Source organism: Mya arenaria, chromosome 11 (assembly GCF_026914265.1).
Source record: "Mya arenaria isolate MELC-2E11 chromosome 11, ASM2691426v1".
Classification (NCBI taxonomy): Eukaryota; Metazoa; Mollusca; class Bivalvia; order Myida; family Myidae; genus Mya; species Mya arenaria.
The window spans coordinates 20,508,347-20,521,914 of NC_069132.1; the positions used below are offsets into that span (position 1 = coordinate 20,508,347).

A 13,568-nucleotide genomic window follows, 5' to 3' on the forward strand; every position below is an offset into this window, starting at 1 on the left:
TTACTATGACCTTGACCTTTGACTCGATGACCCCTTAAATTAAAAGGGGTCATATACAGGTCAGGCACAACCCCCTAGTCAAGTTTGAGGGACATGGGTGCAGGCATTGTCGAGTTATAACTCAAACAACATTTTCGCATTCAAGGTCACTGTGACATTGACCTTTGACTCGATGACTCCTAAAATCGATAAGGGTCATCTAATGGCCAGACCCAACCTTCATGTCAAGTTTGATGATCATTGGTCCAGGCTTTGTTGAGTTATCACTGGGAGAATCTTTGTTAACTTTTTCGTGTTAAAGGTCACTGTGACCTTGGCCTTTGACCCGATGAAACCTCAAATCAACACGGATCATCTAGTTGTCAGGCCCAACCTTCATGTCAAGTTTGATTACCAAAGGTCCAGGAATTCTCGAATTGGCTTCAAAGTCACTGTGACCTTGACCTTTGACCAGATGATCCTCAAAATAAATAGGGGTCATCTACTGGTCTGGCCCAACATCCAAGTCAGGTTTGAGGGCCTTGGGTGCAGGCATTGTCGAGTTATCACTCGGACAACATTTTATCATTCAAGGTCAATGTGACCTTGACCTTTGGCCCGATGACCCCCAAAATCAATAGGGGTCATCTACTGGTCAGGCCGAACCTCCAAGTCAAGTTTGAGGGTCATGGGTGCAGGCATTGTCGAGTTATCACTCGGACTTTTTATCATTCTAGGTCAATGTGACCTTGATCTTTGGTCCGATGACCCCAAAATCAATAGGGGTCATCTACTGGTCAGACCCAACCTCCAAGTCAAGATTGAGGGACATGGGTGCAGACATTGTCAAATTACCAATCGGACAACCTTTTATCATTCAAGGTCACTGTGACCTTGACCTATGACCCGATGACCCCTTAAATCAATAGAGGTCATCTACTGGTCAGGTCCAGCCTCCATGTCAAGTTTGATGACCATAGGTCTAGGCATTGTTGATTAATCAGACAAGCTGTAAAATCCTTATACCATTTAAGGTCACTGTGACCTTGACCTTAGACCCGATGGCCCCTAAAATCAATAGGGGTCATCTACTGGTCAGGCCCTATCTTCATGTGAAGTTTGATGACCATATGTTCAGGAATTGTTGAGATATCACTCGGACAAGCTTTGGTCTACCGGCGGACCGACCGACCCACCGACCGACCGATGGCATGTGCAAAGCAATATACCCCTCTAAATCGAAGGGGGGCATAAAACACATTAGTTTTATATTAAGTATGAAGTTAAAAGGTTTCTTCACATTTAAATAGGCTGGGCCCCGTATTTGCCTTTGGTTTGCCATTTAAAAGATATGTGTATATTTAAAACAAATTTAACTATGCTTAAAAAGTTGCCAAATAAACAATTTCAATTACATTCAATTTCATAAGCGTGTGTTCTTCATATGATATAATTTTATTTGCAAAAATACTTTGTACTTTTTCAGTGGTTTAATTGAGAATGAGGGTGATGCCATTTGTGAACGCTGAGAGCCTCCTGTGAGAAGCAGTGGAGTTCCATATACACTCATTGAAGAACCTGTCATCATACAACGAAAACAGTCCAACCAGAGGATCCTAAGAGCGGTCATAACAGAAGACTCATTACAGACTTAAGGGTCACTATTAAGGACAGGCAGCTCCCTAGCATGTCACCGAGACCCTCCTGACATGCTTAGCAATAACGCATTCTAACGGTGATCAAGAGTGTTGTTTCAGCGTACTGAGGAAAATATAAACTGCCTCGGCGTCAAGGTTGACCACAGAGACTATCCACAATTTTGTGTTAAATTAAAACAAGAGAGCCGTGATGGCCCTAAATCGCTCACCCGAGTACAAGTGTTTAATCTTTGTAATCAATATAGCTTGATATTTGCTCTCAAAGCTGTACATATGATTTTGAAAAATGTAGCTTCAAAAGTAGGTCAAAAGGTCACCTGACAATGTCAATATTGATGTGTTTTCAAACTGTACACTTGCTCGAAATTTCATAACAGAGACTTAAAAAATAAGAAAGGTCAAAAAGTTACAATTAAGGTCATCCAAGCACAGCTTTGATATTTCTTTTCAAAACTGTACACATGGTCAAAATGTCATTGCTGCACCTTTAAAAACAAGATAGCAGGTCAACAAGTCGCAGTCATACCAGGACAACATTGATATTTGTTATCAGAACTCCACACGTGGTCCAAGTGTCATTGCTGTAGCTTCAAAAATAAGAAAGTAGGTCAACAGGTCACAAATCAAGGTCATCCAAGCACAACATTGTTATCTGTTTACAAAATTTCTTCGCTATAATTTCAAAAATACGAGAGAAGGTCAAAAAGGATGGGCCTGGCTTTGACCCAAGGGTCATAATTGCACAATCTTGGTAGAGCACCACTATATGATGCTTGTAACAAATTATTTAAGGGTGGGCCGAGCAGTTTCAGACCTGAAGTTTTTCAAGAATACCCTATATAAGTCCACAGGAAACATCAGGGCATAGCCAGTTTTGACCACAGAGGCATAATTTGATGTTCACAAGCAATTGTGTTAAGTACAGACATAGGAACGACGGACTGTGCACCATCCAAAAGCAGCAATATACTGCCTTAAACTCTCAGGACTTCATAAAAAACAACAAAAATAATATTTAAGTATTAATGTTCCCTTTTTCCATCCTACACAACATAGCTTTCTATCTTTAATCAAGAGAGAAATTCTTGTATACATATATATATATATATATATATATATATATATAAGCTGTATTCGCTAACCACTTAAAAGATAAGAATGCAACTTACAATGGTCTACATGTACTTTAATGGTAGTCTGATTATTAAATTCATCATGGAGTAAAAATAAAATTCTTCTTAAAAAAATATAGAGATATATATTATTACTTAAACCTATAAAAAGAACAATTATTACCTTTGAAGTGTGACTACTGTGAAGAATTAATAAAATTTAAAATATATTCCCTTGTTACTAAAAATAGACAACTAAAAATAGACAATAATGCAATCTCCAACAGAAAGGGAGATAATATAGCAAGATTTGCTGCCCCTGCTTCTAGTGTAAACTTTACATATCCATCAGATTTTAACAAAATTATAGTGAACTTGTAACCCATCCAAGTCCATGTTAAGGAACTCAACAAATTGTTGTAATTCAAGTGTTTGTAAAAAATAATGAGGTCAAAGCAATCAAGAAAAGAGCTTTGAAGTTCTTATTGGATTAGTACTGAAAGTTCAAAATGTTACGGGTTTATTTTTTGACTTTGTGTTTTGAACATTTAAAATAAACCTTGTTGTTTTATTTGTATGATAAACTTCAATCAATGAACATTACACATGGTCTCTACAACTTATACTTGTAGTTGAAAATATTGACCTAGACAGTTTTATATTAGTTTATATTATATTTTGAGATCTCTCCGAGAGGAAAAAAGCTCACTTAGGTAGTTTTCCTACTCTAGAAATATTGTATGTGCATGTATATGTATACATCTCTACAGAAACTGCACATGTTGATGGATAGGGGTATAAGTGATATAAATTAAATACAATTGCACTTGTTTATATTGCTCTTTATTTCACTAAAACTAACGTATCACAATTATTTAAATGAGTAAGTCACTGAATAAGTCTACAAATCGTTCCACTTTTATCTGAGTACTGATTGAGCTGTGCAACACAGTCCTGTATAATTAAAACAAAACATTCTACAATCATAAAATGAATGTAGAAGAAAAATTAATTTCAGACCTAAAAAACACTATTTTTAATTGCAAAATTTGTTTACATATGTAACTTGTGCATGTCATTATATTTCAGAAACTCTCATCTTCAGAGTGAGACAATGAATTCTTTATTTCCTCGTACAAATGTTGCCTCCTCTGCATCACTGTTTTGATATTTATTAGAATCTGTGGGTTTCTGTAATGCTGACTTTCGACTCCTAACTGATCTGAAAATACATACAAACATAACTTAATGCAATGTATCATGATGTACATGTATATCATTCATGATCATTATTGAAAATTACTTTAAAATTGTTGTAGTTGGTTTAAATTGCTTTCATTTCTTTTAACAACAATGTTTTCTTACCAGTTATGCCGTTACTAAGTACTGCTACTTGGTTACTTACCAGTTATATCATTACTTGGCACCGATACTTGGAATCTAACCAGTTATGTCATTACTAGGTACTGGTACTTGGTTTCTTACCAGTAATGTTATTACTTAGAACTGGTACTTGCTTTCCTACCAGTTATGCTGCCACTACTTTGAACTGGTACTTGCTTTCCTACCAGTTATGCTGCTACTACTTAGTACTGGTACTTGGTTTCTTACCAGTTATGCCATTACGTAGTACTGGTACTTGCTTTCCTACCAGTTATGCTGCCACTACTTAAAACTGGTACTTGGTTTCTTACCAGTAATGCCATTACTTAGTACTGGTACTTGCTTTCCTACCAGTTATGCTGCCACTACTTAGTACTGGTACTTGGTTTCTTACCAGTTATGCCATTACTTAGTACTGGTACTTGCTTTCCTACCAGTTATGCTGCCACGACTTAGAACTGGTACTTGCTTTCCTACCAGTTATGCTGCCACTACTTTGAACTGGTACTTGCTTTCCTACCAGTTATGCTGCCACTACTTAGTACTGGTACTTGGTTTCTTACCAGTTATGCAATCATTTAGTACTGGTACTTGGTTTCTTACCAGTTATGCCATAACTCAGTACTGACACTTGGTTTCTTACCAGTTATGCCATAACTTAGTACTGGTACTTGGTTTCTTACCAGTTATGCCATAACTTAGTACTGGTACTTGGTTTCTTACCAGTTATGCCATAACTTAGTACTGGTACTTGGTTTCTTACCAGTTATGCCATAACTCTGTACTGACACTTGGTTTCTTATCAGTCATGTCATTACTTAGTTCTTGTTCAATCCAACCATGTCTGTTTCTGAAGAACCCTGAAATAAGCAAATGTACAAAGAATAAACAACAAATCCTTTCATTATTTACAATATGTAAACTAAAAATAATATGACATTCAGCTAACCAAGGACACAATGGAAATAACGTTCTTCAGTAATGATAGTAAAATCTATTTTAATAGCCCCTTTATATCAATACCAAAATCATATAAGAGCACAGCAAGAGCATCACAAGCAGTTGCTAAAGTTTGTCTGTTAATTGTGGATGTAGGTAGGTTATGGCGGGTTGGGTTTAGTGTGTGTATTGGTAAGAACCAACTGTCAAATAAAGGGCCCTGCTAGTGAACACTAGTAGCAGTCATTGGTTCCAGCCCCACACCGGTAACACTTTGATAGTAACTAACTATTATTCAGCCAGAGTTAGCTCCTACTAATTTATTTTAGCTCGATTGGAAAGACGCCTGAAATTAGAATATGAATAACCCTTAAGTCCATTTCCTTGGAAGAGACCAGTACTGATGTCCTTTTTGAGAGGCCATGAGGAAGCACCTTTGTGGGGGCTCAAACCCGCAACCTCTTGGTTAAAAGGCTGACATTGATACCACTTCACCACTCTTATATCTTTATATAAATTAAAAGTGATTTTTTAAGCCAGATTTATGGGCTTTGATATACATGTACTAATTTGCTAGGGTATTAGTTTCATGTAAATATCTTGGGAAGATTTTTTAGTAATGGCCATGGTCTAATGATTAAGCACATCAAAACCGCTGTCAATGAAATGGCTATGAATTTCTCATATCTTTTTTTGTCTAAAAACATGAAGATGAAATTATCCTTTCTGCTTTAATGATGTACAGTAGTCAAAGTGTTTGATACTTCGATTAGACCGAACTTCTTTGAGACGCACACTCACTGTGCTCCAGGGTCAGGGCTAAGTTGTGTTTGGTTGGGCCTTCTCTACGAGGGTCAGTGTGTTGGTCAGGTAAAGACCAATGGCCAGGTAAGGGCTTGGCTAAGTCTAGGGGAGCCTTCAATATGTAGTAGCTCCGGGATCTCATCACTACTACAGCACTGGTCAGTTTAATGGTCAGTGTCAATGTGATGGCCAGTACAGCAAACGTCCGTGTTAGGGTTTGGCTGTGTCCTTGTGTGCTTTCTTCATATGGTATCCCCGGGAACTGGTCTGGGTAAATCCCTTGCCACATATGGAACACTTGTATGGCTTTTCTCCTTTAAAGAAACAAAACACAAACTTACAAATAATATAAATTGGAAAACCTGGATTTCCTTCAATCAAGAGTAATTTTTATAAGTTGGATAGCATTTTTTTCAAGAACTGCCTTTATATTGTTCAAGAAATTACAATTATATACTGGTTCATGGTGTATAACTGGGTAAAGGGATGTCCTACCGCTCCTAAGTTATAGTGAAAAAGCATCTGAAAACACAACTAATTTTCTTTGTCCTATCTTTTTGCACAAGAAATGGAAATACAGTCAAAGTGAGCTAGTCAAAATTAAACAAGATATGATTGTCAAACAATATGCTCTTTTGAGCGCCATGTTGTCAGGAATAATTGCACAATTGAATAAAATATGCATAGGCCGAAATGCCAGCTGATATGACCTGATGACCTCAAAATAAATCGATTTACGAGTTGAAGGTCATTATGACCTTACCTTTGGACCTAATGACTCCAAAATCAATAAGGGTCATCTACTGATCCCACCCAACCTCCATGTCAGTTTTAACGAACAAAGGTCTATGTGTAGTCTAGTTGTCACTTTGACAAGCTTTTTTTGCATTCAAGGTCACTGTGACCTTGGATTTTGACCTCATGACATCAAAATCAACAGGGGTCATCGACTGGTCACACCTACAACCTTCATGTCAAGTTTGAGGGCCATGGGTGCAGGCATTGTCAAGTTATCACTTGGACAAACTTTTCGCATTTAAGGTAACTTTGACCTTGACCAACTTTGACCTTGACCCTTGACCCCAAAATCATAAGGGGTCATCTTCTGCTCACACCCAACCTCCAAGTCAAGTTTGAGGACCATAGGTCCAGGCATTGTAGATTTATCACTTGGACAAGCCTTGTTCTACAGACCTACTGACTGACTCACCAACTGAAAAGCAATATACCCCCTTTTTTGGAAGGGGGGCAAAATGATGTTGTTGTTTTTTGTAAAAAAGCAGGGCTGTATCAATGAAGCATCTGTAAACTTTGAATTTCTGTATTTCTGAGAAAAAAAGAGTTTTTATTTTAAATGGTGTTTTAAGTTTTAACTTTAGATACTTATGTAACAGACTCTTGCATTGTCTAGTTGTTATAACTAAAACAGTGAATCATTGATATTTCTTTCAGCATAATTATCTATTTCTTTCAACATTAATTAAAAGTTGTAAACACCAAAATACCTGAGTGTGTGACTTTGTGTTTTTTGAGAGATGAACTTTCAGCAAAGCTTTTCCCACAGTTGGCCACCTCACATTTGTATGGCTTCTCACCTGTAGTATAAGGATAATAACAAACTGCAAAAACTAACATTATTATAAACTACTGAAATACTGTTTGAATACATAAACATTTCAGACGTCTTTTGCGTGTTCCAAACTATCAGAAGTTCCAATTAATCAACTACGGCATAGAATCAAAATGCAAAGCCGAAGTTTTTCACCAATTGATACTTTTCCACAACTTTGAACTGTGTCTCTTTATACTGACCAGTGTGAGTGCGGGCATGGCTGTTGAGCTGGGAAAGGGTGGTGAAAGCACGGCCACACTGTGTACAGGGGTAGGGCCGGTCCCCGGCATGGGTTCGCTGGTGGGCCGCCAGGTGTTGGGCTGTGCTGAACACACAACCACACTCCTGACACCGATGGCTTCGGGATCCGCTGTAATGTAATATTACCACAGTAAGAGTTCTAGCCTGGAAAATGGACAGAATTAGAAGGGGAAGTATCATGGAGTCTACATGTACTGCTGATTTCCCTTTGACAACTACAGTTAAGGAACACGCACCATGTACTTCACTTACAACAAATTTGATATATTTTGTATATTTCGTTTGTCATTTTATTATAGAAATCAATGGATGTTTGTATTTGTTGCCATTTTATATATTATACGGCCACTTGGGTTGATGACCATCTGGTTAATATATATTCTCTCTTCTTTTTTTTTTAATATCTATAGAAATTCTCTGAATCAATTTTCTGAATGAATTTGGCCTATGGTGGGTGGGCCATCCCTTTCACCTTTTGTTCCTTTTGAAAAGGAAAGATGTAGGAGAATAATCTTGACTCCAGGAGTTACTACCTGTGAGTATTGAGATGGTAGTGCAGGTGACTTCTGTAGGCAAATGTCCTCACACAGCCGGGCTGGGGACACACATACTGCAAGTGGCCCGTCATGTGCTCCTCTAGGAGAGACTCGCTCATAAAGTGCTTCAAGCAAATATGACACACAAACAATACTCTCTTGTTGTGGATGTCCGGGTCAGAGCCAACCTTCAAGTTGACATGCTCACTATCCAAGGGAAATTCATCTGTTTTTGCTTGTTTAAAATCTTCATCTAGAAAAATAACAGTTTGATCTTTTTTCTGTTCTATGTCTGTTGGCAGGGACATTAAACCATTTTGTACTGTTATATTATCTTCATTTGACAATTCATTAGAATTTAATAAATTTGGAGCACCTTTTGATTTTTCGATTATAACTGTGGGACAATTTACAACTTGTGGCATGTCTTTGACTTCAACGTATTCCACAACATTTTCCTTTGGTGGAATATTCTGGACAGCAAAATTAAGTTCTCGATCACAGGTCACCAACTGACGTTCTGACTTTTTGCCTACAACTGGATTTTGAAAACAACTGGTATCTTTACCCACATCTGGTTTAACAGAAATGGCCTCATCATTGTCTAACAATGAGTTTATACTATTAAATGCCTCAACTGAAATTTGCATATCAGTTCCACACGGTGTTCTTGATCTGTGACCTAACTCTTGGTCATTGCACTTGAAAGAAGCATCAGAATGTTTAACAGGTAATTTTACTGGAGTATCAACAGACTTATTAAAACTCTCCAGCGAGTATTTCTCTGGAGACAGAGTGGCAGAGTGGGACTGTGTGCTACTGTTCACTCCCCCAAGTTCATCCTGGGAGATATTGTACTCATGCATGATGGCTTCCTGTGTCTGTGAGATGAGTGAGGCGGTGGCAAGGGCGTGGATCTCATGTAATCGGGGACGGGGCAGGTTGAAAGGGTTGTACAGGCTGGCTCCCCGGTCATCCCCACCCCCACCACTGCCGCTGAGGGACGTAAGGAGCAGGGCCAGGGGATTGGTGCCCGGTAAGTCCCCCAGGCTGGGGAACAGCTCAGCCAACGATGAGTCTGCATCAATAAAACGAGATTTTAGAAAGTTGCAGACAAAAACTGTAGAGTATTTATACATTATTGTATTAAGATACATTAAATAAGATTTGTATTTTGCATCTTGCATCAAAAATGTTTTAAATACTGACTGATTTTATAGAATCAAGCTTCAACAAAAGTTATTACCAAACTCATAGTCACTCTGTGAAGAACTTGCAGATGACTGGTTATCCATTTGTATGTTCTGAAAAATAATTACAAAATTATTTTTCTAACCATAAAAGGAATCATATGTTCCAATATTTCATTCTGATCTCATTCCATTCACACTTATTTATATACATTCTTACCAGGTCTGTGATTTCTAGAACCATATGGACTTTGACACAAAGACTTCAATAATGTAGGTATAGCAATAGACTGTGTTATTGCTTTTTACCTAACTTTTCTATGTTTAGAAGTGTTGAACAACGTAAGAAATACCATATCATTAAAATGGATGGCCTTTAGAACAAATAGTTTGTTTTTTACAATAATGTCAAAAATGAAAAAGACTTTGGGAGGTACTTATAATATTTGTCTGTCTGTCATCAGGCTTTTGTTCCAAATACTGTTGTGTTTTACATGATGTACAACTTAACATGCTTTTTTATTCTAAAAAATTCACATTAATTTCATTTATATTTAACTTTTAACATCATGTAACGAGAAGCATGTATGTTTAAGTTTAAGAATCTCTGAATCTCTCTCTTGTTAACTTTTCATGTTTCATGATTCTGGCTCAAAAACACTTGCTTTATATCGATGGCCTCACTTCAAAATACCTAAGCTGCATTAATTCTGTTTTGGAATTATTACATCACTGCCGATAAGAAAATGGTGTTGCATCATGTGATCAAAATGTCGAGCAATGATTTAGACATCTCACAGAAAAGAAAAATGCTGAACCTCCAGATATTGTAACTACAAAAATTTTAACTTTGGCATTCTGTAAAAAAATGTGTGATTAAATAACCAAGGTTAAATACTAAGATTGTTGCTACTGAAAACATGGGATTTTGTAGCTTCGACATTTGGAAGTGAGGCCATCGATATGCAATTTTATACTAAGTCAATGGCTGTATCACTACTCTAACTTGATGTCGTCACACACGATTTCAGGCTCTATATCCCATATTTTTACATGGTGGAGGGCCATTACCCTGCACTTACTGGGCGAAGCAATACACAAAACTACAGGTGCACAACTTTACATGGTAGTTAACATTCCTGTAAAGTTTTGTGACTCCAGCTTTTATATTTTTACAGATAAGCCCAACACAAGATTGCATTCTTTATAGGCTATTTTTTTTAACTTAGTCAAGGGTCATTACTCTGCCCTTATTTGGTGAAGCAACACACAATGCCCCAGTTGCACAACCTCAAATGCTAGTTAACATTCCTCCTACTTTCCGAAGCTTCGTGACTTCAGCTTTATATATAAGTATACTTTTTGAGATACGTGTGACACAAGAGTTGGAGCATAAAGAGTCCTGGCATAAAACAAGTGGACCGACGGATAGACAGACAGAGATAGGCAGGGTGTTTACTATAAGGCACCTTAATTACTTTCTAAAGTGAAATGTGGACCTGATACAATTCATGAGAATTATCATTTTCTCAAGTGACATTTAAACATGATACAATTCAATTAGAATTATAACTCTCTCAATCATTATTTTCTTAATCATTCTGGTCTTGAAAAGACAAAGGTCAACTTAGGGGTCCAAAGGATTTTAACTTCCAAAATGAAATGAATAATAATTCATTTTAGTTCATTTATATAATCACTTTATCCACAACCACATTTCAAAGTAAATAAAATATCACAGTTATACAACAACATGTATGTTTATGATAATACTTAACATAAAATAAACTCATTTATCTTACTCAATTGTTAACATCATTTTTAAATGTTGTATTCTGAATGCACTCATAATAAATTAGTGCTGTATGATGGTGAGTGCAGTGTCAGATTTACATGGATAGTAACATATGATTAATCTGGCTTTTGAGAATACTGGTAGTTTCATGATTTAAACACACATATTCATGTTTTGTTAAACAAACTTTTGACTAAAGTGTTCACTGTAACTTGTGTCACTCACTATCCACAATTTTTACATAGAAGGCAAACATCAGGACTGAGCACCCTCTTTTTCAGAAATATATCTATGAATGTCATGTTCTTCATCAAAGTACACTTTCTCAGACAGAAACCTTTGCTCACACTCACTATACCAGTCTTCAATGTCAAACTCCGGAAAGAAAAAATGTATTTCACGTTTCGCAGTTTCATCAGCATCGGACCCATGGGTGGAGTTTCTTGTGTCTGTGAGACCAAACCTCCCTCTAATGCTCTCCGGTTCATCATGTATGGTCTTAAACACCTTGGTTGGTCCCATTAGCTTTCTCCATTCAGCTATGGCGTTTTCACGTGCAAGGATATGTGTGCTAATTGGACCACTTGACATGAAAGATACGAGCCGGTTGTAGAAGAATCTTCCCTCATGTTCCTTGTAGAAGTCCTGAACTCGTGCACGTGTCAAGTGCATTCTCTTGGACCGAATAAAGAGAAACCCACTTTTGTGAATCATGTTCTTCACTTGATGGACAATATGGGGGTGGGATACGATGTCTGGCTTGAAGATGGCCAGTGTTAACTGCAGGGTTTTCGCTCTAGCTGCCATTAATCTTACTTCTGAAAAACTATAGTTCTGTATTCAAATAGCAGTCTTTTTATCTTCTTATTTCGTTTCAGCACCAAAATCTGAAGTATAAAAGGACAATTTTGTTTATTATAAATGAAAAGGAAAAATTGGAAAGATTAATAATGACTTTTCCATTTTTAATACAATTCAGGAAGTATCACTTAAGTAGAACTGTTTTGTTTAAATGACTTGTAAATTTTGAGAACTGTGTTTATCCAAAAAATCTAGAATATAATTCTGGCAGAGTATCTAGTCTTCTACTAACCAGTTTCAGGATATATCCATTTAAAAGGCTCTGCAGCATTTGTGTTCATCTGTTTGTACTGTGATGTCAGCATAAGAAATAAGTATTTTATTATAAACAGTAGGACTGTTTTAAATTTACACCTGATAACTTTATACATATTTTGAACCATTGTGCTCTGTGTCACAATTAAAGAAATTGAAACTTAAGTATAAATATCCTGGCAATCAATTTTGAAACATTTTCTCTGAAATTTAAGTTCCCAAAGAACTTCAGGATCTCTGACTATTCAACTACTCTACCTTGTTTTACATAATTTGCTATAAAATCATGCCAGCTCACAAAAGTGTATTCAAACAAATCATTTTAATAGAAAATCAGGCCATAAAAGTAACATTGACACCAGTTTAACATTTTGTATTTTGAACTTCCAACTGATCCAAGCTTTAACCTTTAGAAATTTCATTCAAAATTAGGGATTTTTCTTATTTGTATTACATATATATAATTCCTAAAAAGTTAATTTTAGATATGTGGCATTTTAATGAATAAATATCCCAAAACTGGTTTTTCTTTATCCACAGCAATCATTTTATAAGTAGGCATTCTTGTCAATTTTGTGTTCCTTCAACAGGAGTATGCCTAGGTACCCACAGGTGTACAGGAGTATGTCTAGGTACTCCCAGGTGTTCAGTAAACCTGTGAGGAAAAGTGTGCCCATTGTGGGGTTCGAACGCTTGACAAGGTTAACACTAATCAACTGAGCTAACCAGGCGGCTTGTTTGTATCCACCCACACAACACTCCTCCCCTCCAATAACCTTTTTAGGCGAACAGACTATTCCTGTCGTGTACCGCTGCACCATTAGGGTAAACATTGGAGTAAATGTGCACCCTTTGCGTGTCTCGATCCCACGACCGCTAGAACACTAGCTTAACCCTCTTACCAACTAAGCTAATCGGGTGGCTGGTTCTTAGCAACACATACTGCACTATGTCCGAACTCAACAGGCATCCGAAATAATAAACTTTTATACATGATCACATTGTGTTTTCAGAGAAGTCGGCGATATATTGTCTTGTGTGTCAATATGTCTGAAGATATATGGATGTGCTTTACTTACTTATTTCTCGATAAATGTCATAGCTAAATGTTCTTAATTGGATATTTAATTGTAACAGCTTGTTCCCTTTTACTTCCGGTTCGTCAAACTTTCAAGAGTGACTT

General features: G+C 36.9%; 2 protein-coding genes across 3 annotated transcripts; both read right to left on the reverse strand.

Moving 5' to 3' along the window:
* Positions 1 to 2,828: 2,828 nt before the first annotated feature.
* Positions 2,829 to 13,557, reverse strand: LOC128209033 (oocyte zinc finger protein XlCOF8.4-like). 2 transcript variants are annotated; one of them, XM_052912846.1, is made up of 8 exons: positions 13,465 to 13,557; positions 9,531 to 9,588; positions 8,282 to 9,362; positions 7,688 to 7,857; positions 7,381 to 7,470; positions 5,873 to 6,189; positions 4,896 to 4,992; positions 2,829 to 3,971 (listed from the first exon to the last, which is right to left on the reverse strand). In XM_052912846.1, exons 2-6 carry the CDS (start codon positions 9,577 to 9,579, stop codon positions 6,086 to 6,088), a joined length of 1,494 nt encoding a protein of 497 aa, XP_052768806.1. In that variant the 5' UTR covers positions 9,580 to 9,588; positions 13,465 to 13,557; the 3' UTR covers positions 2,829 to 3,971; positions 4,896 to 4,992; positions 5,873 to 6,085. The 2 variants fall into 2 exon arrangements, with proteins under 2 accessions (XP_052768806.1, XP_052768805.1); XM_052912845.1 differs by having other exon boundaries at positions 5,867 to 6,189.
* On the reverse strand, positions 11,525 to 12,076 carry LOC128208397 (nucleoside diphosphate kinase 6-like). Its single transcript, XM_052911956.1, has one exon. It carries the CDS (start codon positions 12,074 to 12,076, stop codon positions 11,525 to 11,527), a length of 552 nt encoding a protein of 183 aa, XP_052767916.1.
* Positions 13,558 to 13,568: the final 11 nt, after the last annotated feature.